Source organism: Yamadazyma tenuis, chromosome 4 (genome assembly GCF_029203305.1).
Source record: "Yamadazyma tenuis chromosome 4, complete sequence".
Taxonomy (NCBI): domain Eukaryota; kingdom Fungi; phylum Ascomycota; class Pichiomycetes; order Serinales; family Debaryomycetaceae; genus Yamadazyma; species Yamadazyma tenuis.
In genome coordinates, this window is record NC_089464.1 from 715,291 (window position 1) to 738,052 (window position 22,762).

The following is a 22,762-nucleotide window of genomic DNA, read 5'->3' on the forward strand; positions in this document are numbered from 1 at the left end:
TCAAGCTTTAGTCCTTGAAGATTTCAAAATCATCAGTCAGATTATTTAGGTTCTGTAGTTTAAAATTCAACAGTATCTCCTTAGTAAATAGTCTTTTTGGCTTTATCCTTTGTTCTGACTGGGTTAATTTTTTAATTACCTTTTTTCCAGATTTATCAATATACTCATTGTATTTGGAGTAGTCCACACCTTCATGCTGTTTATGAAGCTTGATAGCCTCCTGTTTTGTGCTTATGAACGGGTTGGTTATAGCACCATCACTTAGATCATCTACCATGTTAGCCAAATTGCCATCCTCGTCATCTCCATCTTCACTGGTGTCTGTTGGTGTCTTTTTAGACTTATTCCATTGCTTAATCATTTCATCATCAATAAGTTGCGACATGGGCGTCGATGGTTCGAGTTTGGTCTTTTCATTCATCAAAAGGGTTCCGATATTTCGTATGCGAGTGCTCTTTCTAGTATCAAGTTTAATTATTTTATTTGTCTTCAAAGATTCAGGGGTTGGAGGGCATACCACAGGATGAGTCTTTAGTTTAGGAAACTCTTGTCTTATGGGTGAATTGGGCATATCGCAATCGGAAGGTGTCTTATGCATATTTGAGGGATGATGGACCATTGACCGCAAATATAGAAATGAGTTTTTTTGTAAAAAAGACGACAACACGATAAGATGTACTGGCTGGATTTACAAATTAGGAAGTGTAATGAGAAATTTTTTTTTATTCATGAGGCTGGTTGATAATTGAGTTCGGAGGATAAATTAAGGAGAAAAGATAATTGTACTACAGGGACTGATACACCATGCTTCACATCGACCTATCAACCTCACCTTCATTAATAACACACGTCTAACTACAACTATTTCCTACGTATTTGACTGCTCATCACCTTCATACCAATTGAAAACACGAGTTCTTTTAAAATCCCAAGACGTGTAAATAATAGTATCGCCTTCAAAAATGCCACTTTAGTTAAAAGGAGCAATTTATAAGGTGTTACTGGCGCTTGTAGTAATGACAAACTACTCACGAATCAACCTTTATCAATTTTTTTGTTTCACCATAGTAAAAGCATGCTCTTTGGTCAGGGTACTACTCCTGTCCCCAAATGAGATTGAGAATAAATTCTGTACCCTTGAAGCATGCATTTTGTGTGTATTGTTAAAAATCCGCTACGGTAAAGAAAATGTGTACCTGAGCAAAAATAGAACGCGACCGAGATCAAAATTAATATTTCCAATCCAAAACACTGTTAAACGAACGTCTAAATCATGAGTTTTACCGATAGCTTCTGGACACTGGAATATAATACTGGCTGTAGAGTATTATTTGATCAGTTGTATGAGGGAGTCAAGGAAAATGAGGCTTTTATTAAATTGTTTGAGAAGAGACTGGAGCTGGAGAGCATTTATGGTAACCTTTTGAATTCCATAAACTTAACCCCTGGTTCCAGCAAGAGAATGAATGATGATAACTATGTCTCCAGCATAAAAAATGCATACAGTAAGATAAACGAGAATTTTGTTGGTCAAGGAAACTATCACGTTGAATTGAGTGAAAGCATAGACTCCAGAGTTATCAGTCCTTTTTCAAAATGGTGTAAGGAACACAAAGAGAGAGTTGAATATTCCGATTCTGTGTTATCTGAGAAATACAAAGCATTCAAAACTTATAAGCTCAACTTGGAGAAGGTACAGAAGAAGTATTTCAACAAGTGTAGAATTTTGGAAGACTTTAAGAACCATTTGGATGAAGACGAATTATCTTCAGGTATCGAAAATTTGCTGTCAAACATCAGCAGGAGTACTGATGATGAAAATGATAAGGACGACTTTTTAGGAGAAGTTTACAAGTTTGGAGATTTATCTTTTGATGAAGCAAATTTGAAACAATTGCTCAAGGATTTGATCAAGAACATTGATATAAAGGATCACAAAGTGGCTATTTTAGGTACTTATAACAATGTATCCAGTGGCTCATCAATTACTCAATGGTTATTGAAAAATGTTCCGGGGTTGCAGAATGACTTTGATAAGGTGGAAGGTTTTGGCCAAGATTTGATAAATCATGGCTTTATTAGACTTATAGGTACAATCAACAATAACAAGAATTTCATTAATTCTTCTCAATTTTACTATCAATGGAAACCAAAGACATTTGATTTGATTGGTTACGATAACACGGATGAAGTATTGTCTAGATCTTCATCGGTTATACAACAAAAGACCCAAATCTCCGATTATTTTGAAGATATGAAGCAAGTCATTGGCGTAAACTCTGTTGACTTTAACGATAAAGGCCAATATATCAAGATCAGTCAAGAAGTCAATTACTTGGACCAAAAATATTACCAGATGGTGTTAGAGTTGGACAAATTGAGATGTAATTTGGAAGAGTTGATAATGGACCATTTGTCATTTATGGAGAAATGCGAGTTTGATAGACTTAAAGCTATCAGAAAAGTATTATTTGACTTTTTGAAAGTCTTTCAAGAAGCTTTTAAAGATAACAAGACTTTTTTGGATGAATTGCTGATTTTAGAAGAAACCATAAACCCAGTGAATGACTTGAAATTCTTCATTGAAAACTTCAAAATAGGAAAGTTCAAACCTACAGTTGTTTTATACGACAATTACTACAACTCCAATGTGAACCAAAGTTTTGGGGTTGACTTGACCATTAAGTCTAGATTAGATAAGAAAGTTGTTCCTATCTTGGTTCAATGTTGCTTATCACATTTGGACCGTGTTTATCCTGATGTGATTAACGATGAAGAAAGGATCAATCTTTGGGAGAAACCAGTATCATTAAGCAATATTCATGGTTTGAGATTCAAATTAAATCATCTCAATACAACTGAAGAAATAACGGAAGTTTTGAAAAAGCAACATCCTTTAATCATAACCAACTTGTTGAAATTATATTTATTAGAATTGCCTGACTCTTTGATATCGAGCAGTTATTTTGAAATCATCAAGTCATTGTACACCAACTACCCAATCAACACCAACGATGAGCTGATTGACAACCTGAGAATCAATGGGTTACAAAATGTATTAGTAGAGATGCCAAAATGTAATTTGGCAACTTTGGATGCAATTTTGACCCATTTAAACAGATTGGTTCAAATCATAGGAAAGAAAGATCCTGAATTAGCTGGAGACTTCAAGGTTAAGTTGTCAAAAGAATTCTCCTCTATTTTGATTATACCTAAGCACCATGGACACTTTTTGGCTGACAATTTTCAATTCAACTTGATGGTGGATCTCTTCAACAATAAGGAAATCATTTTCAAGGAGTTAAGAAGAAACAATTCAGGAAATGATAGATCTGGTGACTCCATAAGAAAGAAGAAGAAAGCACAAATGAATAGTCAAGAATCTAACAAAAGCAACCTCCCTTCGGTACCTGTTAAGAATGAAGTCATAAGGTTGGATGATTATGATGACGTTTCAAACATAACATCTGACCTTGATACCGCTTCATTATCTAAAGTTCACACTCCATCCAAAAATTTCTCTACCGACTCCTTTGAAACCGAAAAGGAGAATCAAAGGGATGCGATTCAGCGAGCCCCTGTCACCCCAAAACCCATAGAAAAAGATGCACCTCTGACCCCCAAGTCGTCAGCTACAACTCCTGGCTTGAGAAGATCAAACTCACCTAACAAAAAATCATTGAACTCTTATTTGGACAAAGGCACCAGATCCACCGCCAAACAGACATCTACACCAATAGTGTCTTCCTTGCCAGCTAAAAAAGATATTAATTTATCCGAATTGGGTCAACCTAAGTTCGCTCCATCGCTTGGAAGGAGACCTTCAGTAAAGGATTTGGCACAACAGTTCGATAGTCCATCTACATCCCCAACGCCGAAGTCTTCCGCATCTTCTGCCAAATCATTAAGTTAAATGCTATAGACATGTTGTAGACTGTATTATGGCAACTATATTACGATTTCAATATATATATATCCTACAATAACTTGGAATGCTTGACGTCATGTCTCAATCTGTAAACGAAGATGACCAACACCAATACAACAATAGTTATGGTGATCAACAACCACCTTATAATTGATGTGGAAGTGTCATGGGTGTTGATTTTTTGGGCGTTGGATGATTCATATCGTAATTCTTTATGGTTGGCCATCAACAAGTCAACCTTTTTGCCTAACTCATCGATGGTAAATTGCTGTTCTCTAACTTCGCCAATAACTTTTTGGTTTAAACTGGAGATAGATTCTAACAATTCAACATACTGGCTTGATATAGAACTCTTAAATTCATCAAATGGATATGTAACAGGCTCTTCCTTGGTGTTTTGAATGTCCTTGAGGGTTAATTGAACTGATTGAAGTTGAGTTTGTATCAAACTGTTCTGCACAATCAACTCATTTATCTTCTCAAAGTCAAAAGACGAAGAACTTATTTGTTGCTGTTGTGTTTGTCCCTCTATGTCTTCCTTTAATTTCCTGCTTCTCTCCATTAATGACTCTCTAATTTGAGCAGGAGAAACTTCATCATTTGTTTCTTGTTTCACAACCGTTTGTACTGCAACCTTCAATTCACCGTCACTCATCAAACCGTGGTCATCGATAGCATCTTCTGTCAAATGATCCCATACATTCAACTTCAAGACTTCGAATACTTCCTCACTTGCAGGACTGACATAACCAGCAAAACCAATATGGAATTTTCCTGAAGGAATATTGATCTTCTCAGTTCTGAAACACAAGTTATTGTCAATCTGGACCTTGAATACGTTGTTTTTTCTAGAATAAGAGACTCTCACATTGAATGGTACACCAGAATTTAAAAAGGAAAACTCACAGTTCCCAATAGTTTCCTCTAGGTCATTTTCAATCTTCTTGGAATTATCATTAGCGTATATCTTCAACCCTTCTTTGCCCTTATTGTTCAACAAGAATTGAAATCCATCAAAACTTAAGGGGCCTCCAAAATTTGAAACATCTTTAGTATTTGGGGCTTCAACCAAGAACAACGATAATCCATTAGAGTCGGTGAATCTCAAATCGGTAGTGGCACCTGTAGACCTAAACACAAACTCAATGGTCCATTCATCATCAGGGTTTGGTAAAACATCCGTAGACCAGATGGATCCACCTAATTTCCCAATTAGCATTCTTCCAGTCTCCACCTTTATGTTGTTGAAAAAGGACCATGATTTTTCAAGACCAAATATATCTTCAAGATCTATCAAATTTGGAAATGATAATGAAATGGGATCAGTGGAATGCCCAAGGACGAGGTTCCCCCATAAACATATCAAGCTCGATATGAAAAATGCTTTTATTATCATCGTAAAACTTGCTTGATAAAATAATTTGTTCCTGATCTTAGCTGGTCGCGATTCAGAGACATGCGCATCTGCGTTTTTGGCTCTATGCATGTTCTATACTTTGCAACTATAATACAATATACATGTGGATGCTAATGCTGACCCCTCCTCATGATGTTTCTTCTTATTTTCCAAACCCCATTGATCTTGTTGTTATAACTTACATAAGGAAACGTTGGAAGTGGTCCTTTTGATTTGAAGCTCTGCTTGTAACGCCTCTTAAACTCTTCTAATAACTCAGTCATTAATATTTCAGATTTTGGGATATCGCTTTCTCCCTTCACAACAAGCAACTTATATCCTTGTAACATTAACTTCTTTATTGTTTCTAGGTCTTCCGACTGCGATAGATATAAGTTGAAGAAATTCTCGATAACATTGATGCTATGGATTATTCCTGATCCCATAAACTTCACATGAGGAGTATTGTACTCTATCAAGTCGGAGAATTTAGACGACGACAAATATGGTAATCTATTCTTTGTGTATGTTATAATCTGCTTGTGGGCTTCAAAGTACTCATTTTCAATTACATAGAGCCCAACTATCGAGGTATCAAGCATCAATACAATATCTTCAATGTCAAAGTTTAAACCCATATCATGATTCAATATCGAAACCACGTTGACACCCACAAATGAACTATCTTCACCTGTTTGGTAAGAAATCTTCAAAGGAGAGCTGTCTAACAAATGGTCAATGAAATTGTACTGGAGCGGTTTGGTCTTATGGAAGTACACCAACTTGTTAAAGTTTCTGACCTCGGCAGCTGAATATCGATTTTGAACAAAGTAGCCTTTCCAAATCCTTAAGTTTTTAAATACGAGGTTGCTTAAAGTTTCCTCATTGTCCAATTTGTTAGCAGATAATAGAATGAGATGGTCAGGTTGAACCCACTCTGTGATTTCAGTGAGTAACTCTTTACCGTATCCCTTGACCCATCCAGGAGTATTTATTATCAAATGGTGCCCCTTTGGTTTTAAATTTTTCTGGTAATGTTCGATTAACAGCTTGGTAATCTTTAAGTATAATTCAGGGTTCCCCTGAGGAGTAGTGAATCCATAGAAATAATGTAAATCATTCTCATTTTTATGGTAATTGAACCCAATGATAGGATCAAAATGGTTGGTTAAGGATAAGCAATATGGCTTGGAGTATTCTGATTGGCCTGGATCTAAGTCTAAAATACTTATAGGTGAGCTCTCCACCAAAGTATTCAACAAGAGTTTGGATATAGTGGACTTTCCGGAGTTCTTGTTTCCTATTGTAATAAAACTTGACACTTCTTCGATTCCATCGATCAACCCCTCAATTTCAACCACAAGACCTCTATCATATCTTATTGAAGCTTCATTGTTGGTGAGAATGTCAAAAGTGTAGTTTTGAAGTGGGAGATCTTGTTTATCTTCTGGTAATGAAAATAGATTCTTGAATGGTTGATAGTACTTGGCAATATTCTCCAACCCAGTGGATATATTTTCCAAGCGAACAACACTTTTATAATCACTGCAGAATAGATGTTCATTTTCATCACTTGGGAGGTCTCTAACTTCACTGGAATTAATGATCTGTGTACTGGAAATAGTTGGTAAACTTGAGATATTTGGCTGAATTACAATAAACTCTTGTGGAGCATGATAGTAGTGAATACCGTTAATAAGTACCGCTCCTCTTTCTATCACCAACTTAAACTGGCCAGATAATGCAACTGATTCGTTTACTTTGAGACCGACAACCATATGTTTCAGACTGTACACTAGGTTCTTCTCATCTGCTATGAAAGTGGTAGATGGAGAACCACCTTCTGGAACGGCCACTTCGGCGAGTATTGTTTCCGGAATACCTTGTTCCTCGTCGGAAGAGTTATCATACTTGATTACAACCTCTTCATCTTCTCCAAATATGCTTCCTTCTCGAAGGGCTGCATAGGCACTCATTTGTGTGAAAGGGCAGATTGGGTTTTCGCGATGCGGCTAAATGGCTGCGAACGGCAGAGGTTTAAGGAAATGCATAAAACAGCTCACTTGCATTCAAACGGTTCCCAACTTCGATATTCGGCAAATTGTAATTATCCCAGTAGTTCACCTCTCTCATTAAAAATCGGCAATCAGTTTATCTTATACGAAGCTAGAAGGGTTAAGTGTTAGTCAGTCCCACATCGATTTAAAAGTTCTATTCATTTTGTGCCAATAACAACACTGTGATAGTAAATACTTGCTAGAGTTGTGAATATTAGGACTGATCCACGGGTCATATCCTCTACATTTGTGTCAATTAATCGCAGAAAATATAAATTAAGTAACGCCTGCAGTATTTGCTTCCAATGAGAGTAACTTTAGCTGCCAAACGAGAAGCAGCACACCGTCTTTACAATGGGCCTTCAATTTTCATCTCACCGTTGCTCAATTTGAGCCGCAGAGATTGTTGCCCCTATCAAGAGAACCCAACACTGTGCAAAGAAATTCACACAACATAAATGATGGTTTGTTCCCTATTGGACTAGTTATCTTACGACTCAACACCCAAAAACATCTCTCAACAATCTAAACCCAACTGTTTACGAGAGAAGACTGCTTGAAAGCTGACCGCAGCACTTAGATCAAAATAATATCTAGCCTACGCCACTATAATCTCTAGACAGCGCCCAATCAAATGCAATTAAAAAGATATATCCCTTGTTAAGTAGTCTGGTGATATTTGTTGATTTAGTTTTTGCACTCAATATTCTCATCATGAGAGTGAATGTGAATGACTGCAGATGCGAGAGGAGCCAAAAAAGTTGAGAAAATTTTTAATATTAAAACCACACTAAAGTACTGTCTTTTGTTTGAAAATTTCTAACTCCAACCATGTTTAGATTTGTTTCAGCTAATGCCCGTCAGAGCTTAAGACCAGTGTTGTTACAGAATCTCGGTAACAACTCCGGGATCATTGCTCCACCTCCAGTTCCCTTCACAACTCCTGCAAACGGCTATTCAAAATTCCAACGGTTTAACTCATACGCCGCCAATGTTAGTCAACCAAGTAAAGAGCATATCGAAGACTATGTTTCAAAGTTGCAAGAAGATCCTCTTGTTGGAAAAGCCATTAGAGATGAAGCTCAGATTAAGTTGAACTATTTCAAAGAACAGGTTGTTTTATTTGATCAATACAAGAAATTATCTGATGTGGAAGGCAGAAGAGCCTTCTCGGAGACTTTCCACAATATCTTGAATTCTTTTGAAGATAATGAATTGAGATCTATATTCAGCACGCATGACTTGAGGAGATACGTTGCTGCCTTAAATTTTTCAATTTATCATAATAGAACCAGCAGATTGGCAAGTAATAAAAATGTGGATAGAGATCAGTATTCCAGCAGTACGTCCATCGATGAAGTGCTTTTAAAGAAAGCCTTGTTAAGATTCAACGATGTTCTCATGAAAGGAGAATTGAAGAATATATTGAACGCCGACAGTCTCGTGTTGTACTTCAATGCCATGAATCAATTTCAATTTTACACTGAATCTATTGATGCTTGGGAGCAAGGAGTCAATGATAACAAGATTGGTGGGATTTATTTGTCCGAGAAAGTCTTGTCTGTGGTCTTACCCATCGCTCAGAAGATCGAGAGATTTTCATATGAAGAAATCTGTCGGATTTACGAACTAAACACTGCTAAAGCCTCCGATATCCTGCCACAACTAATCTGTTCAATGGGTAAGATTTCCATTGCTGCTGGTGATTATAAAAAGGGATTGGACTTTTTGGAGTCGTTGTTGAAATATTTCGAAGAAAGAAAACACAATCCTTCAAACGCTAATTATTACTTGGGAGACCTTCATTTATCCTTCATTGGATCATGTGATGATGTTGTGGTCGCTAAGCATTTCTTTGACAAAGTCATCAACTATGATTTACCTTATATGGTGAAGTTGAAGGTTCCTTACGTTCAAAAGTTGATGGAAAACTGTCATAAAAATAATGAATCACTTGATACCATCTTGTATTTCTGGAAAGCAACTGTTCATCATTACGCTACTGACAAACGTGCAGTGGAAATCAATTCTCGCTACTCCAACCTTAACAATACAATGTTCAAGATATTTTTTAAATTTTACCCTGAATTGACAACTGAATCGTTCGGCAAGTTGAAAGAAATCATCAGTGACTTCAATTCAATCAAACCCGTGGATGAAATTTTCTTGAACACTTTAATCACTAACTACGCCTGGAAGGATAAAGTTGTGTTCAACCAATTGATAGACAATTACACTGTATTTGGTATTAATAGAACTCAAGTGTCTTATAGAGTTTGCTTGAAGAAAATTGGAGAAATCAAAGGCTTCACCCATGAAGAAATCTCACAAAAGTGGAGCGAGTCTTTGGAAAGCCTTGATGAAAAGAGGTTCAAATACATTCCAAATGCCGATTGGGCCTCAATTAGAGATGCTACCATTTGGTCCAAAGAAGAGAGAGATGAACGAATCGATCTTTACTGGCAAATTGTTCATCAGTACAAAAACTTCATGCAAGACAAGTCTACATGTATTCGATTTGTTAGAAACTGGATGAAGAACGAGCATGGATACGAGGATTTGAAGAACCATGTTGTCAATGGCAAAGACCTGGAATTACAAACGCCAAATTTCAAGAACTTGAAAAGATCCGTTAATTTCGATCAGGTCTTTGCAGATACTACTAACCGTAAGTAACCACCCTAACCCCCCCTTTGTAAATAAAGTCCAATGTCCATTTGTAAATAGAGACAATTTTTTAATGAACGTAACCATGAATTTTAGTCGAAGTTTCTAAAACCGCACTTTCGTTTAAGTGATTCGTTTGTAGCGGTGCTCCTCTATTTGTTTGTGTCCCATTCTACAAGTTTGAGACCAGCACTCATTTTTACTCCAAAATTCCCTTCTAAGTTCTTGAAAGTCACATTTATGGGCAGTTGTTTTTCCAAGTCCGAGGGAGAAACCAAAGAAAAGACCACTACCCAAAAGACTAGATTTACCTCCACAGAACAAAGATTAGGCTCTGAAGTGGCTACCGAGGCTCCCAAGACTTCCAAACAAGAGCCAAATAGACAATGGAACGAAAAGCAGTCCCAAGGTCAGCCAGCAGGACATAAACTCGGTTCTTTAAATGATCATACAAACGCTGGTTCTGATAATACCAGGGCTGAAGCTGCTAGAGCTGCAGAGGAAAGATACAACAAGCAGCAGCAGAAAATTAAGGAAAGCTCTTCCAAGTTGAAAGCGATGTCTAAAATGTCAAGACTGGAAAAGGGACTTTAGTCCGTTTTAAAGAACTTATAGCTATTTGTGTGAAATCTACAAAATTTAAACAATACGAAAAGTGTAACGAACTCCCAAACTGTGTTTTTAGTCGAATACTGTTAGAGTGGTTGTAAACTGTTCAAAAAAACTTTTAAAAGACCCAACTAGTTCCAGATCTAACAGTTGTATACTTATGTTCATAATATATTGAAAGCGTGTAGAATAGTCTATGTAACTAAAAGTTAGTTTCCAGTATCTAAATGCGAAAATCAGTAATTATTTATAACTTATATGACAAGTGTTCATGATGATGAAATCGATTTTTGGGAGCAAGTCTTTTTATGAACAAGAAAGGGATAAGATCAAAGAAGACTTGAAGCTCCCCTTGTTGGAATTGGTCCTTGAGTATCTACCACACGTCCAAGAATCAATAAAGGAGCAGGAAGATCTGTGGGAGCTCATTGCAATTAAATTGAATGATCATCGATTTGTGGATGCCATAAGAGGGGGCACCTCTTCCCATCCCAAGGGAAGCAAAACCAAGAACAATTCAAGGGAATTCAACCTTAGTGAACTTCCAATGCTTAGTGGTGTTTTCGTGAAAGAGCTATTCGAAAGTATTATGAGAGAATTCGAAGACGGCGTACCTCAATATAATTGGAACCATAGAATTTACAGAACGCGGGTAGTTGTTCCTGCCGATGGTCATCAAGATGGTTCCATATACTATGCGTTCAACTTTCCTGTGAAGGAAGCGTATTCCCAAAGAGAAGATTTAATATGCACTGAGCTCTTCTATCTAAAGGGCATTGACGTGGAAACGAAAGCCAAAATTTCCAAAGACAAGCTAATAAGGAGAATTACCGAGCAAGAATCAGAGAAAACCCTTAGAATAGCCGAAGACTTGAACCAAGCTCGTATATCAACCAATGACAAGAGATTGGAAGCTTGCATCGAAGAGCTCAAGAAGAAAGATCTAAGAATTGAGACACTCGATCGTGAAAACAAAAGACTCATGGAGTTGAATCAAACGTTGCTAGAGGAATTGAATGAACTCAGGTCCTGACATCGTTATTCACAACTTAAAAATTTATAGATATTACAGCCCCTGTATACAACCCATAATCACCAAACTCTTACAGCTTGGTTTTGAAAAACCGCGAACAACCTTGAAATAAAATAACTTAGCAAGTGAGTTTCTACCGATTTTGATCAATTTCAAAATGGAATCAGGCTCAAAGATACCACTTTCACACTCATTATGGTCACCTCATGATACTGTGAAAGATGCAGCCGAGTCTTTGGGGATAAATTTGACCGAGGAGTCTGCTAAGAATCTTGCTATGGATGTCGAATACAGAATCCATGAAATCTTGGAAACTGCCATCAAGTTCATGAGAAGGTCTAAAAGAAAGCTTTTAACCACTGGTGACATTAATCACTCTTTGAAAGTGTTGAATATTGAGCCCCTTTATGGGTATGACAACTCCCAACCATTACAATTCAAAGAAGCGTTAGTGGCAGCAGGTGGTCAAACCTTGTATTACATAGATGATCAAGAAATTGAGTTGGAGAAATTAATTAATCAGGAGTTGCCTAAAGTTCCTCGGCAAACAACTTTCACTGCTCATTGGCTTGCTATTGAAGGAGTACAACCAATTATTCCTCAGAACCCATCGCCAGCTGAGATCAAGTCATTACCGCCAGCTATTCGTGGGGCAACCTCGTCGATATTGGGTAATGATATATTGAATGCTGCAGGAAATACCGAGAAGAATATCATGTCAACTGGTTCAAAGAATAAGAAAGTCACAGATAAAGATACAGAAGTTAAACCATTGGTCAAACATGTTTTGTCTAAGGAATTGAAGTTGTACTTCGACAAGGTTGTCGATGTCTTATTGTCCAAGGATCCAGAAAAGGAAGGTCTTCAAAACTCTGCCTTGAACTCATTAAAGAATGATCCAGGTTTACATCAATTAGTTCCATACTTCATCCAATTTGTTGCGGAACAAATCACAAATCAACTAAGAGATATTGATATTTTAACTACTATGTTGCAGGTTATATCTGCATTGGCCGATAACAGACTGATATTTTTGGACCCTTACGTACATGCCTTGATGCCATGTATTTTGACATTGTTGTTGGCTAAAAATATTGGTCCCAACGTAAAGGATTTCAATGATGAGAATGGGAAAAGCGCTCTTAAGAGAAACTTAGCAGTGAGAGAGTTTGCTGCCATTTTGTTAAAGCACATTATTGTTGTTTATGGCTCATCATATTCAACTTTAAAGGCAAGAGTAACCAGAACCCTCTTACGAGCTTTATTGGATAGTTCCAAACCAATTGGTACTCATTATGGTGCTTTGTTGGGATTGAAGAATATGGGTAATGAGGTCATCAAGTTAGTATTAATAGGAAACTTGAAGTTATGGTATAATCTGGTTATTGACGGCATCAACAATGATTTTGCTAAGGAAGTATTGATTGACAGTGTCATGGACTGTTTAAACGAGTTAAGAATTGAAGATAAATTGAAAACTGATGACATGCAAGTGGATTCAGAAATATCAGAAGATTTGAAATCCGAGTTGGCTCAGAGAATTGGTGAACCATTGGCTGAAGAAGTGCTAAAACTACAAAATAGTAAAGAGATTATAAGAGGAATATTCTTCGGAGAACTCAATGTATAATTAGAAAAAAAAAGTTTATCATGTAATATATGTCATTAATGCAATTTTCGTTTACTAGCCAGTTTGAATACGGTACCAAACATTGTTAGTCATATCGGTCTTCATTGTTATTGTATGGAAGTGATGACCCATTTATTGAGGATCCTCGTAAAGAGTCCAAAAAGGGTGAGTCAATGAAGTCGATTGGTTCCCCGGGTCGTTTCTTCCTCTCAGACGATAAAACCATAACAGGGGACGAATTCACGGCCACAGGAGTTTTCAACGTATCAATGTTCTTGAATCTTTCATTAATGGGCGAAAGAAGTACTTCTTTGATTGGTGACAGGTTGATGAAAGAGGGTTGGGAGACACCCACAGGGGTTCTGAGATCTTGAATTAGCTTCTTTGGTGGAGGCTTCATAGGTGTAGCTGAAACCTGGGAAAACAGCTTAGATAAATTGAGGGACGTATTTGGTTTCGGCTTCTTAAGCTTTCGAGCTTGAGTAGTAAATACCGAAGTAGGTGGATTTAATTCAGTCATTGATTTCAGCTTTAGTACTGGTTTAGAGAAATCCACCTGTCTTCTTTGTAAGTTCTTGGACGATAAATTAGAACTTGATCTCCTCAACATCAACTTGGGATCTAGGATTTTGTCATCGAGATTTAAATCAGCAGATCGTACTAGCTTAGGCCTTTCTATTGTTTTCAGTTTCTTCTCGGTAACACTTTTGGATGATTGTTTTGCCCGAGATGACTTCAATTTGGAGCTGAGCTTGAAATTCAGATCCTTTATACGGTCAATAATATACTTGATCGTCAACGGAAGATTATTCTTATAGTAGGGAACCAACACATATGCCACAAAATTGATCAAGGTATTATTTTTTTGGGTGTATAAGGTATCAAGAAGCCTTAATCTTTCAATCAACAGGTCCAATGTATGTAATAAGGAATGCATACTGAATCCATCTGATTCTTGCTTTTGTCCATCTGGTTGAGTTTCGACACTTGAAACTCCCACCCCCATTCCTAGAAATGTTGGGATAATTTTTCGGGGTTGATTTTTCCTCCTAATCAAACGACGACGGGTTACCTTCTTTTGAGTTTCAGATAGGACAGGGTGATTGTCATACAAAAAGTTCAGTTCAACAAGTTCCATAGCGAGTATCAATTCTAACAATACTATAATTTGCAACTGAGACTCCCGGAGTTTGAGTTGCAAAATATCATTATTCAACAGTTCAGTACTTTGGATAAGGTTGTGACTGGTAACAAAGTCTGCCTGATGGCTGATTTCAAATTGCTTATCCAAGCAGTCAGTGGAGTTATCCAAGGACTTCAACACTCCAAATTTCCCATCGTGTCTGGCATTTAATTGGTCAACTGTTAAGCGTATCTGACAAATATGATCTTTGAGGTTAATTTTGTTCTGAGATAACACCTTCAACCGAGAAATAGCAGTTTTTGGGAAATAACTCAACGGTATGGATGTGGAGTAAAGAATACTATAGTATCTCGACTTGATGTAAGAGATAGGATCTGAAATTTGTTCAGGGGAAATCACTGTAGGTTTTATGGTTGTTGATAATGTAACAGGTGGTTTCATGGAGAAGTTGATGGTTGACAACTCGATGTCTTGAGCAGCAGTATCGGGTTCGATAGGATGAAATTCAGAATCGCTATTTGCCCATAGATGGAATGCCAGTTTTGGTTTATTGGAGTTGATTTCCAAGATACCAAAGAAGCTTCCAAATATGTTAAACATAATGCCTTCTTTAGGAATGTAGCTACCACCTAGAGTGTGGCCGAATTTCACCAGGAAATACTTGTCCAGCTCTAGCTCGTTCTTCACTTGGTTCAGCACATTGAGCACCATCAACGTGTCATGGAAACGTTCAGAAAGAACACCGAGGTTAACAGAATGGAGAGTATTGAGCACATCGATGGAGATCATTTTTGAGGCACCCCCTCCCCCGCCGTCTGGATTTATAAGCGTTTCAAACGTCACCATCCGATGATTTGAATATTTACAGTGCGCGTCTAGTGTTTTGGTATCGAAATTTTGGCAGATCGCTAACCATGAGCAAAATATGAGAAATGGTTCAAGTTGGCTTTCATGAAATTCCTTTGTAGTTCCCTTGCTTATGAACACACCAGTTATCACGAGTCATCTACCCTTCAACTACCTTCAAATTGGTGTTAGAAAACAGCGTCATTCGGTGACTGCCTGTGATCCATCATGGTGTGCACATAAGCGGCGGTGATATTTTGCAGCATCTTTTTATGGTCACAGTTGCTATTGAGATGGGCATGTAGAAATCACCTTCCTCATCGACACATTACAGAATATTATTGGGGATAGTAGAACCACCTCGGTTACAACCAAGCTTTTCTGTGACCATGAATAGGATCCTAGTTTACAACAAGTGGTTAAGTCAGAAAGCAAGTATTTAATGTCATTGGAAACGTACCCCTCAGGGACAACATGGGAGGCCAAGTAATAACAATAAACTGAGGCCTGCAATTAGTGGGATTAACCTGCTTCTGAATATTTCCGGGAGAATGTCTGAAGATCACCGGCAACATCCCTGAAAATTTCCGGGAGCGTGTCTGATTGTGTCTGAAATTTCCTGTCACATGTTGGAGAGCAAGCAAGTAGTGGAGCAAATTTCTAGAAAAGACTACGTGAGACTGGAATTTTTTATTGCGCCGACGCAGAGCGTAATAAGACCCGATACGTATTGATACTAGCGTTGTGGAGAGATGATCAAGGTTCTATGATTTATATTCCATCGCATGGGTATTTTTCTGTTACTTTGCGAAAATATTAAAACTTAGCTTAAGCCCACATCGGGAATATATACGGGGAAGTACCTTAATGAATAACGTATGATTGTTCGGAACCAGTACCGTATTGCTGCAAAACTAATTGCATAAATAAAATTTTGGTACACTAGACCAAATAGAAAAAAAAAAAGAAAATAGTTGCTTTACAAACTGCGTTTGCAGATCACTCTTTAACTATTTTTTTGTCTTCGATAGATGCAAGCAACTTTGTTAAACCAAAAATAGTGGTTGGACCAAGTTGGTCCACATACTATCAAATATCTTATTTAAATAACCGGACTTCCATATGGTTTCATTTTTTTTTTCATTTTTCCTTAATAATATCTTTCTGAAAATAAATTTATTGTCGGAAATCCGTTGATATTTATCAAAATCGTTAATGGACAAACCTTTCACCCACTGGAAATTTTCTTAAATTAGTTGTGGCCTTGTTCCATTTTTTGACCTTGAATTGGTTAGAATACATTGTTCATCGAAACAAATCCGTATCCCAACCGTTGAAATACCAATTGTTAATAAAACCCGTGTGAAATAATTTTGTTGGAAATTTAGTGATCATCTGACCAAATCAGCATAGAAAATTGTCTCAAACATCCCTTCTCCTTTTGATTCACACTTATTGAGAAACCATTCTCATCATTCCAATTTGATGAGATCAGAATCAACTGTCACTTCTTGAACAAAGTCCCAGTTAAGCAAATACTGTTTCCTGTCGAATTTTTTTATCATTACCTCCTCGCATAAAGTACGAGAATCTGAAAGATGGCGGAAACATACCCAATTTCATGCATATCCTGTCGAAGGAAGAAGGTAAAGTGTAACAAGCACAAACCCTGCAATCAATGTAAAAAGCGTCAAATTGTTTGCCAATTCCCTTCAACGTTTCGAAACATCCAGATTAAGGAAAATGAATATGATGACAAGCTCGATAATGTCGCCACTAGTCAATTCGATAATCACGAGGGTGACAATCAGTCCATGAAGATCAAAAAGTTGAACTCAGAAAAGGCTGAAATACTCAACAAGAACTATCAATTGAACGAGCATGTCAAGCAGTTGACGAAGCAGCTTGAACTGATGAACGTTCAATCCAACTATTTTATAGAAGATCTCGAAAATCTGTCCTCTCTGGACCCATCAAAGTCTTCCAAGCCTCCTTCAACCTATAAACCCGAAAGCTTTAAGATCTCGGGTGAAACAAGTGAGTTGGGTAACAAGTATTATGGACCCCAGAGTTCAAGTTTTATGATAGAAACCCTCAAGAACACCCAGTTCATCAATGACAACAACTCCTCAAGGAACTACCTTGATATAGATAGTGACATTAAGTTTGAAGGATCATTGATCAAGAAACCATTGCCCAAATTGAAGCCTGGAATATCCACTTCAGAAAATTTGAACATCATTTACAGGCTAGTGGAGAAGTTCTTTCTGAACTTGTCTTCCAACTATTATAAGACATTTATTTCCAAGCATCAGTTATTGGACTTTGTCAGGGATTATCCCAATATTGATAACAATATCTGGGAGAATGATGATGATTTGTTGTTGTTAATTATGGTTTTAATTATCTCGATAATCAGAATCACACCGGTGGAATTGAGAGACATTTTCAATCTTCCTAGTAGTGAGTGCGGTGCTTATATCGATAACTTAATTCACAACGACTTGATCTATAACTTTGAAAAGTTAAGACACAACTTGGTTAATGAGTCCACCCTTACTATTCAAAGTTATATCTTGTGTACTGAGTACTATTTTATTGAGCAAAGATATGAAGAATGTTGGTCCATGATGTTTCACACCTGCTCAATTGCATACTCCATTGGACTACACGTTACCCAACGGTTAAAGTTGAATAAGCTCAACGATATTGATTTGAATACCAATATTGATACCACTCTCGATGAAAATGAATACGACGAGATGGAAGATATAACCAAGTTGAAAATTTGGTTCTCCCTTAGAATATTGAGTGATAAGGTATGTTCAGTATTGGGAAGACCCAATCCAATTTCTTTCCAGGTCAATTCAATCATCTTGAAGTATAACCAAAACTATTCCAACATCAATCTCCGGAAAAACACCACCTCCATTCTCTTGAGAATCGGGTTGAGTGAGTGTCTTAGACTATCAAACATGATGTTGATTGAGAACTTTATGATTGACTTCACAATGACCGACCTATTGAACTTGAGCTCAGAATTTGAGAAGGAGATTTACTTGTTGGAGTTGTATTTGACTGAAATTGAAAATGATAGTAGCCACGCAAGCACTGAAATTGTATCTTCAACTACCAGCAACAGCAGCGGCGGCCATGGAGGAGTAAGCGAAATTGTTGGATCCGTTTCAACAAGCTATGAAATCAATGATAGCAATGGTAGTGACGGGCATGACTCATTTAATGAATTGAGTTATGATGAGCTGAACTACCTTCCCATAAAAATTGAGAAGATTGACTTATTGAATGATTTGGTGGTGTTTTACATCAATAAAGCCAAATTGTTTGAACCATTCATCGTCAAATTCAATAAAGCTGATGATGACTCTATTTTGATTTTAACCAATTTGACCAATTCCATTATCAACTTCTTGAAATTGATTATCACAATCTTTAGAGAATTCGAGGAAAAAATAAGCAAGAAGAGAGTGTACTATTTGAAGGTTGGCAAATATTTCCGAATAAATTTCCCATTCTTAAACTCGTTTATTTATCAAGGAATTGTGATTATCTTTACTATGCTTAATTACAAATCGAAGGATTTCGCCAAGCTCAAGTTCAACGAGAAATTTGATAACCAAGGGTTTTTGAAGAGTTTAAAATCCCAGCTCACAATTCTACTCGATATCAATCAAAGTTTTGAGGAGAGAATCTGGTCCATCAATACAATTTACCTTATCAATCGTAATTTGGGGCTTATTGAATCTATCGAAAAGCATATATACCAGAACAATTTTGATGAGGAATTTGCCAATGCTCTTCTTAACCAACCGAATTTCCAACAGCAACAATCACAATCGGCTGCAAATAATTTAGGCATTATCAACGGATCGCCAATTTCAATTAATTCGAATACCCAATGTACTTCCAACTATCTTATGAACTTCAACTTCAATGACCCATTCTGGATTACCAACCCAGATAATTTACCTTACTATCTTGGATCTCCTAATCAAGAGTTTCATAATCAGGCAGAGGAGGAAACGAAACACAACAATTTCAAGGATATGGAAATTGACTCTGAACTGAGAGGTTCTTTCAGGAGCACACAATTCATCCAGAACCAGACACACCATGAACAACCACTCACTCAGCCGGGCAAAGAATTCACCAGTCTCAATGATCAATTTAATCAAACACAAATAGGAAAACCGAAACTAAGCTTTGATGAAGAAAAGCACAAGAAGATCAAATTGGATGATTTCATTCATTCTGAGTTCGACAAGCAGAATTAGGCTGATAATTCCGTCGAATTGTATTATAGACTTAAACAGAGGCCAAATATATAGATTATGTGGGATGCAAATTATTAGTATTTGTCTCTAGAGTATGACCCCGCACGGGGCTTGGAAACCTCTTGGAATCTTTTTGAAGTTACAGTAAGAAATAGATTATTGCTGTTAATCAGCAAGGAATACTAGAGTGCAATAAGCATTTCTTGGTGCTTTCAAGGGCTCTTAGGAATTGTAGTTGAGATCAGAAACAGCAAAACATGCGCACTTCCCCAGCCAGTTGAGGGCTCCGGGGAATTTTTTCAACTAGAGTGCGAAAAACTCCGAACCTACAAAAAATCCAAAAAATCCAGTATCGGAACAATAGTAACCGAGTGAAGCTAATCATCCCAATACTTTGAAATACAGATCATATTACATTAAAATGTCCACTTTCAAGAAATTCGCCGATCAGGTATTCAGCAAACAAACATTCAGATACTTGTTTACCACGCATTTCTGGGGACCAGTGTCAAACTTTGGTGTTCCAGTAGCTGCGTTGTTAGATTTGAAGAAAGATCCCGATTTGATTTCCGGCCCAATGACAGGTTCATTGATCGTGTATTCCATAGCATTCATGAGATACTCAATGGCTGTGTCACCAAAGAACTACTTGTTGTTCGGATGCCATGCTGTAAATGAAGTTGCTCAATTGGCCCAAGGATTTAGATGGGCTAATCATCATTACTTTAGCGAAGACAAGAAATTGGAAGATGTGTCTCCAAAGGTTGCTTGAACAGGAATCTTTAGAACGTACGACACTCTATATAACTATGACAAAATATAGTACTTAAGTATTAATTTATTCAATATTTACAAGAAAGGTCATGGGCATCATTATTTCGTTAGTTTTGCTCAATCAAATATGGAACGGACCTCATCATGTTGAGTGGCTCCTAGCTCCACCTCCGACTCATCATCGAAGTTTACATTGAATTGGTCGACTTCAGGCTCAAGATCGGAGTATGAGCCGTTATCACCGGTTAATTCTTTTGCCGGATTTAGTAAATTTGGCCTTGAAATAGTTGAGCGACTAGTCAGATGGGTCAAAGCTCCTGTGGCATATTTCAGGGAGTTCCTACCTACTTCCTCAAGCTTATAACTTTTCATGATTGGGTTTTGGGTGATTAGGTTCTCGGTTTGACCGGCTTCATCATTTGTGAGTTGAACAAAGTGCACACATACATGGCGAGTACTTCTCAAGGTAAATAAAACAGGGTCCCCAGGAGCCTTGAAGTAGATTTCGAATTCCTCGCTTTGATCAAGCTTATGGAGCAGGATAAAGCTAATAAGATTTATGAAAATCTTGAAGAACTTCAATTTAAAATTAATCCTCTGGTTAAACTCTGGTGGCATGTTGGTATCAGCAAGTTCGTACAAGTTGAGTGAAATGGTGATTGACATTGGCTGTTTGAGATATTGGTTATCTTTCAAAATCATTTTGGTAAAGCCGTTGAAACTGATCTTGTTGCTCTTGACTTCGATCTTGAATTCTTCAGTTTGTTGTGGAACCAAGTCAACAAACTCCTTCAATATCTTGTGGTCAATTCTAATGTACTTTATGTCCGAATCATGGCAAGTTGGTAAAATATTTTGCTGGCGCTGGTGTTCTGACACATAATATTTCCATACGGGATCGTGTTGGTTTTTCACTGGCTGATAACCGATTTGATACTTCTTTACAATGAGCTTTCTGGTGATGTCAATGAGCATACGGAATTCATTGTCAAAGTTGACACGTAGTTTTATCAAGCTGTCCGTATCCAAAGTTTTGAAAAGGATTGATAAGTGGTTGGAACTGACAATAAACAGGTATGTGGCATCTTCTATATCGAATCCATGCGAAATTGTACCATCAAAAGATACGTGATACTCGTCAAAGAAGTCCCTTTCAAACGAGATGTCTCCATCACTGGTATTAGTTGAATTTACTGCTGAGATGGTAATGGACTTTTCACTGATCACAAACTTGATATCGTCACTAACCAAAGTTAGAGCCAAGACAGACTTAGCCCATAGAAGTAGATGCCTTTCTTGTGCTAAATGAGCAACAAACGACATTCGGAGTGCAAAGTAAAGCCCTTGAATCGATGGTTGAAGATGATAGATGTGGATGGAAATGTGACTCTCGTTGGTACAATTTGACTCTCGTTAACAGTTTTGCGCGTCGCCCCTGGCGATGGAGGGCTTGAAGGAGCAAAATAGGGATTTAAACAATTCTACTTACTACTAGAGCCCTCCCATATGTATAAGTTGTTGGTAATTAACCCCAACTCCAGTGAAAAAGTTACAAATGATATGAGAGACCTTCTCCCACAGGTCCCGGGGATTCAATACGATTTTTACACCGCACCAGCAGCCGCCCCATCGGAAATCGATGGTGAACACGCTGGTGAAGTGTCTGAAGCGGTGGTATACCCGGATTTGATTAAGCGTAAATTACTTGACTATGACGGGTACTTGGTGTGTTGTTACTCCGACCATCCGTTGGTTTATAGTTTGACCCAAAGCACAAACAAGCCAATTTTAGGAATTATGCTTGGATCATTGATCTATTCGGTGCTGAATCCCCGATTCTCCAAACTGATGATTCTCACAAGTACCAGTAGCTGGAACAATACTCTTGACAAGTCCATCCTAAAGTTTTTCAAATCACATTCGTTTCCCCAGTCTATGGCTAGAACCAAAAGTTTTGATATTAATGTCGTGAATTTAAATAACCCCGTAGTGTATGGGGAAATTGTGAAAAAGGTCCAGCTTTACTTGGATGAGGAGCCCCAAGTAAACTGTGTATTGTTGGGATGTGCTGGTATGGTGGGTCTTGATTCTAAGCTCGCAAAGACGTTTCCGGATGTGAGGTTTATCGATAGCGTAAGAGTCAGTGCCGAAATATTGGCGTCGCTTGTTCGATTTGAAACTTCCTGAGACTAGAACCCGGTAAGAATGAAATGCCAGTGAAAATACCAATTCAAAGGTTGAGGTTCCAAAGCTTGTGTTTAATTTGTTCTGTGTTTGAAGGGGTGAGAGGAGCTCTCAATTATAAGTAGTTGAAAAATGCAGCATAGGAATTCAACGAAATATACATGTTTAATGCATAGCTATTCTTTGGTGTGATAATATGTAT

The 22,762-nt window shown here is 37.5% G+C and overlaps 12 protein-coding genes across 12 annotated transcripts; 8 read left to right on the top strand and 4 right to left on the bottom strand. All coding sequences in view use genetic code 12, as the record gives it.

The window, feature by feature from the left end:
* Window positions 1-7: 7 nt before the first annotated feature.
* On the bottom strand, window positions 8-598 carry PSN45_003404 (uncharacterized protein; the record flags this gene model as incomplete). Its single annotated transcript, XM_066158078.1, has 1 exon — window positions 8-598. The coding sequence occupies one exon, from the start codon at window positions 596-598 to the stop codon at window positions 8-10; it is 591 nt and encodes a 196-aa protein (XP_066014175.1).
* Window positions 599-1,273: 675 nt separating this feature from the next.
* On the top strand, window positions 1,274-3,913 carry rga8 (Rho-GTPase-activating protein 8; the record flags this gene model as incomplete). Its single annotated transcript, XM_066158079.1, has 1 exon — window positions 1,274-3,913. One exon carries the CDS (start codon window positions 1,274-1,276, stop codon window positions 3,911-3,913), a length of 2,640 nt encoding a protein of 879 aa, XP_066014176.1.
* Window positions 3,914-3,977: 64 nt separating this feature from the next.
* GRC3 (Polynucleotide 5'-hydroxyl-kinase grc3) lies at window positions 3,978-7,300 on the bottom strand (the record flags this gene model as incomplete). The annotated part of the gene is made up of 2 exons (XM_006684307.2): window positions 3,978-5,218; window positions 5,467-7,300. The coding sequence occupies 2 exons, from the start codon at window positions 7,298-7,300 to the stop codon at window positions 3,978-3,980; spliced, it is 3,075 nt and encodes a 1,024-aa protein (XP_006684370.2).
* A 912-nt stretch (window positions 7,301-8,212) lies between these two features.
* RMD9 (Protein rmd9, mitochondrial) lies at window positions 8,213-10,057 on the top strand (the record flags this gene model as incomplete). Its single annotated transcript, XM_006684698.1, has 1 exon — window positions 8,213-10,057. One exon carries the CDS (start codon window positions 8,213-8,215, stop codon window positions 10,055-10,057), a length of 1,845 nt encoding a protein of 614 aa, XP_006684761.1.
* Window positions 10,058-10,288: 231 nt separating this feature from the next.
* PSN45_003408 (uncharacterized protein) lies at window positions 10,289-10,642 on the top strand (the record flags this gene model as incomplete). Its single annotated transcript, XM_066158080.1, has 1 exon — window positions 10,289-10,642. One exon carries the CDS (start codon window positions 10,289-10,291, stop codon window positions 10,640-10,642), a length of 354 nt encoding a protein of 117 aa, XP_066014177.1.
* A 289-nt stretch (window positions 10,643-10,931) lies between these two features.
* Window positions 10,932-11,690, top strand: PSN45_003409 (uncharacterized protein; the record flags this gene model as incomplete). The annotated part of the gene is made up of 1 exon (XM_006684306.2): window positions 10,932-11,690. The coding sequence occupies one exon, from the start codon at window positions 10,932-10,934 to the stop codon at window positions 11,688-11,690; it is 759 nt and encodes a 252-aa protein (XP_006684369.2).
* Window positions 11,691-11,847: 157 nt separating this feature from the next.
* taf6 (histone H4-like TAF Taf6, SAGA complex subunit) lies at window positions 11,848-13,320 on the top strand (the record flags this gene model as incomplete). The annotated part of the gene is made up of 1 exon (XM_006684696.1): window positions 11,848-13,320. The coding sequence occupies one exon, from the start codon at window positions 11,848-11,850 to the stop codon at window positions 13,318-13,320; it is 1,473 nt and encodes a 490-aa protein (XP_006684759.1).
* Window positions 13,321-13,405: 85 nt separating this feature from the next.
* PSN45_003411 (uncharacterized protein) lies at window positions 13,406-15,310 on the bottom strand (the record flags this gene model as incomplete). The annotated part of the gene is made up of 1 exon (XM_006684305.2): window positions 13,406-15,310. One exon carries the CDS (start codon window positions 15,308-15,310, stop codon window positions 13,406-13,408), a length of 1,905 nt encoding a protein of 634 aa, XP_006684368.2.
* Window positions 15,311-15,936: 626 nt separating this feature from the next.
* PSN45_003412 (uncharacterized protein) lies at window positions 15,937-19,602 on the top strand (the record flags this gene model as incomplete). Its single annotated transcript, XM_066158081.1, has 2 exons — window positions 15,937-16,020; window positions 17,044-19,602. The coding sequence occupies 2 exons, from the start codon at window positions 15,937-15,939 to the stop codon at window positions 19,600-19,602; spliced, it is 2,643 nt and encodes an 880-aa protein (XP_066014178.1).
* A 421-nt stretch (window positions 19,603-20,023) lies between these two features.
* MPC1 (pyruvate transporter mpc1) lies at window positions 20,024-20,374 on the top strand (the record flags this gene model as incomplete). Its single annotated transcript, XM_006684303.1, has 1 exon — window positions 20,024-20,374. The coding sequence occupies one exon, from the start codon at window positions 20,024-20,026 to the stop codon at window positions 20,372-20,374; it is 351 nt and encodes a 116-aa protein (XP_006684366.1).
* Window positions 20,375-20,493: 119 nt separating this feature from the next.
* On the bottom strand, window positions 20,494-21,699 carry DDC1 (DNA damage checkpoint protein; the record flags this gene model as incomplete). Its single annotated transcript, XM_006684300.2, has 1 exon — window positions 20,494-21,699. One exon carries the CDS (start codon window positions 21,697-21,699, stop codon window positions 20,494-20,496), a length of 1,206 nt encoding a protein of 401 aa, XP_006684363.1.
* Window positions 21,700-21,882: 183 nt separating this feature from the next.
* DCG1 (dal80p-controlled protein) lies at window positions 21,883-22,563 on the top strand (the record flags this gene model as incomplete). The annotated part of the gene is made up of 1 exon (XM_006684302.2): window positions 21,883-22,563. One exon carries the CDS (start codon window positions 21,883-21,885, stop codon window positions 22,561-22,563), a length of 681 nt encoding a protein of 226 aa, XP_006684365.1.
* Window positions 22,564-22,762: the final 199 nt, after the last annotated feature.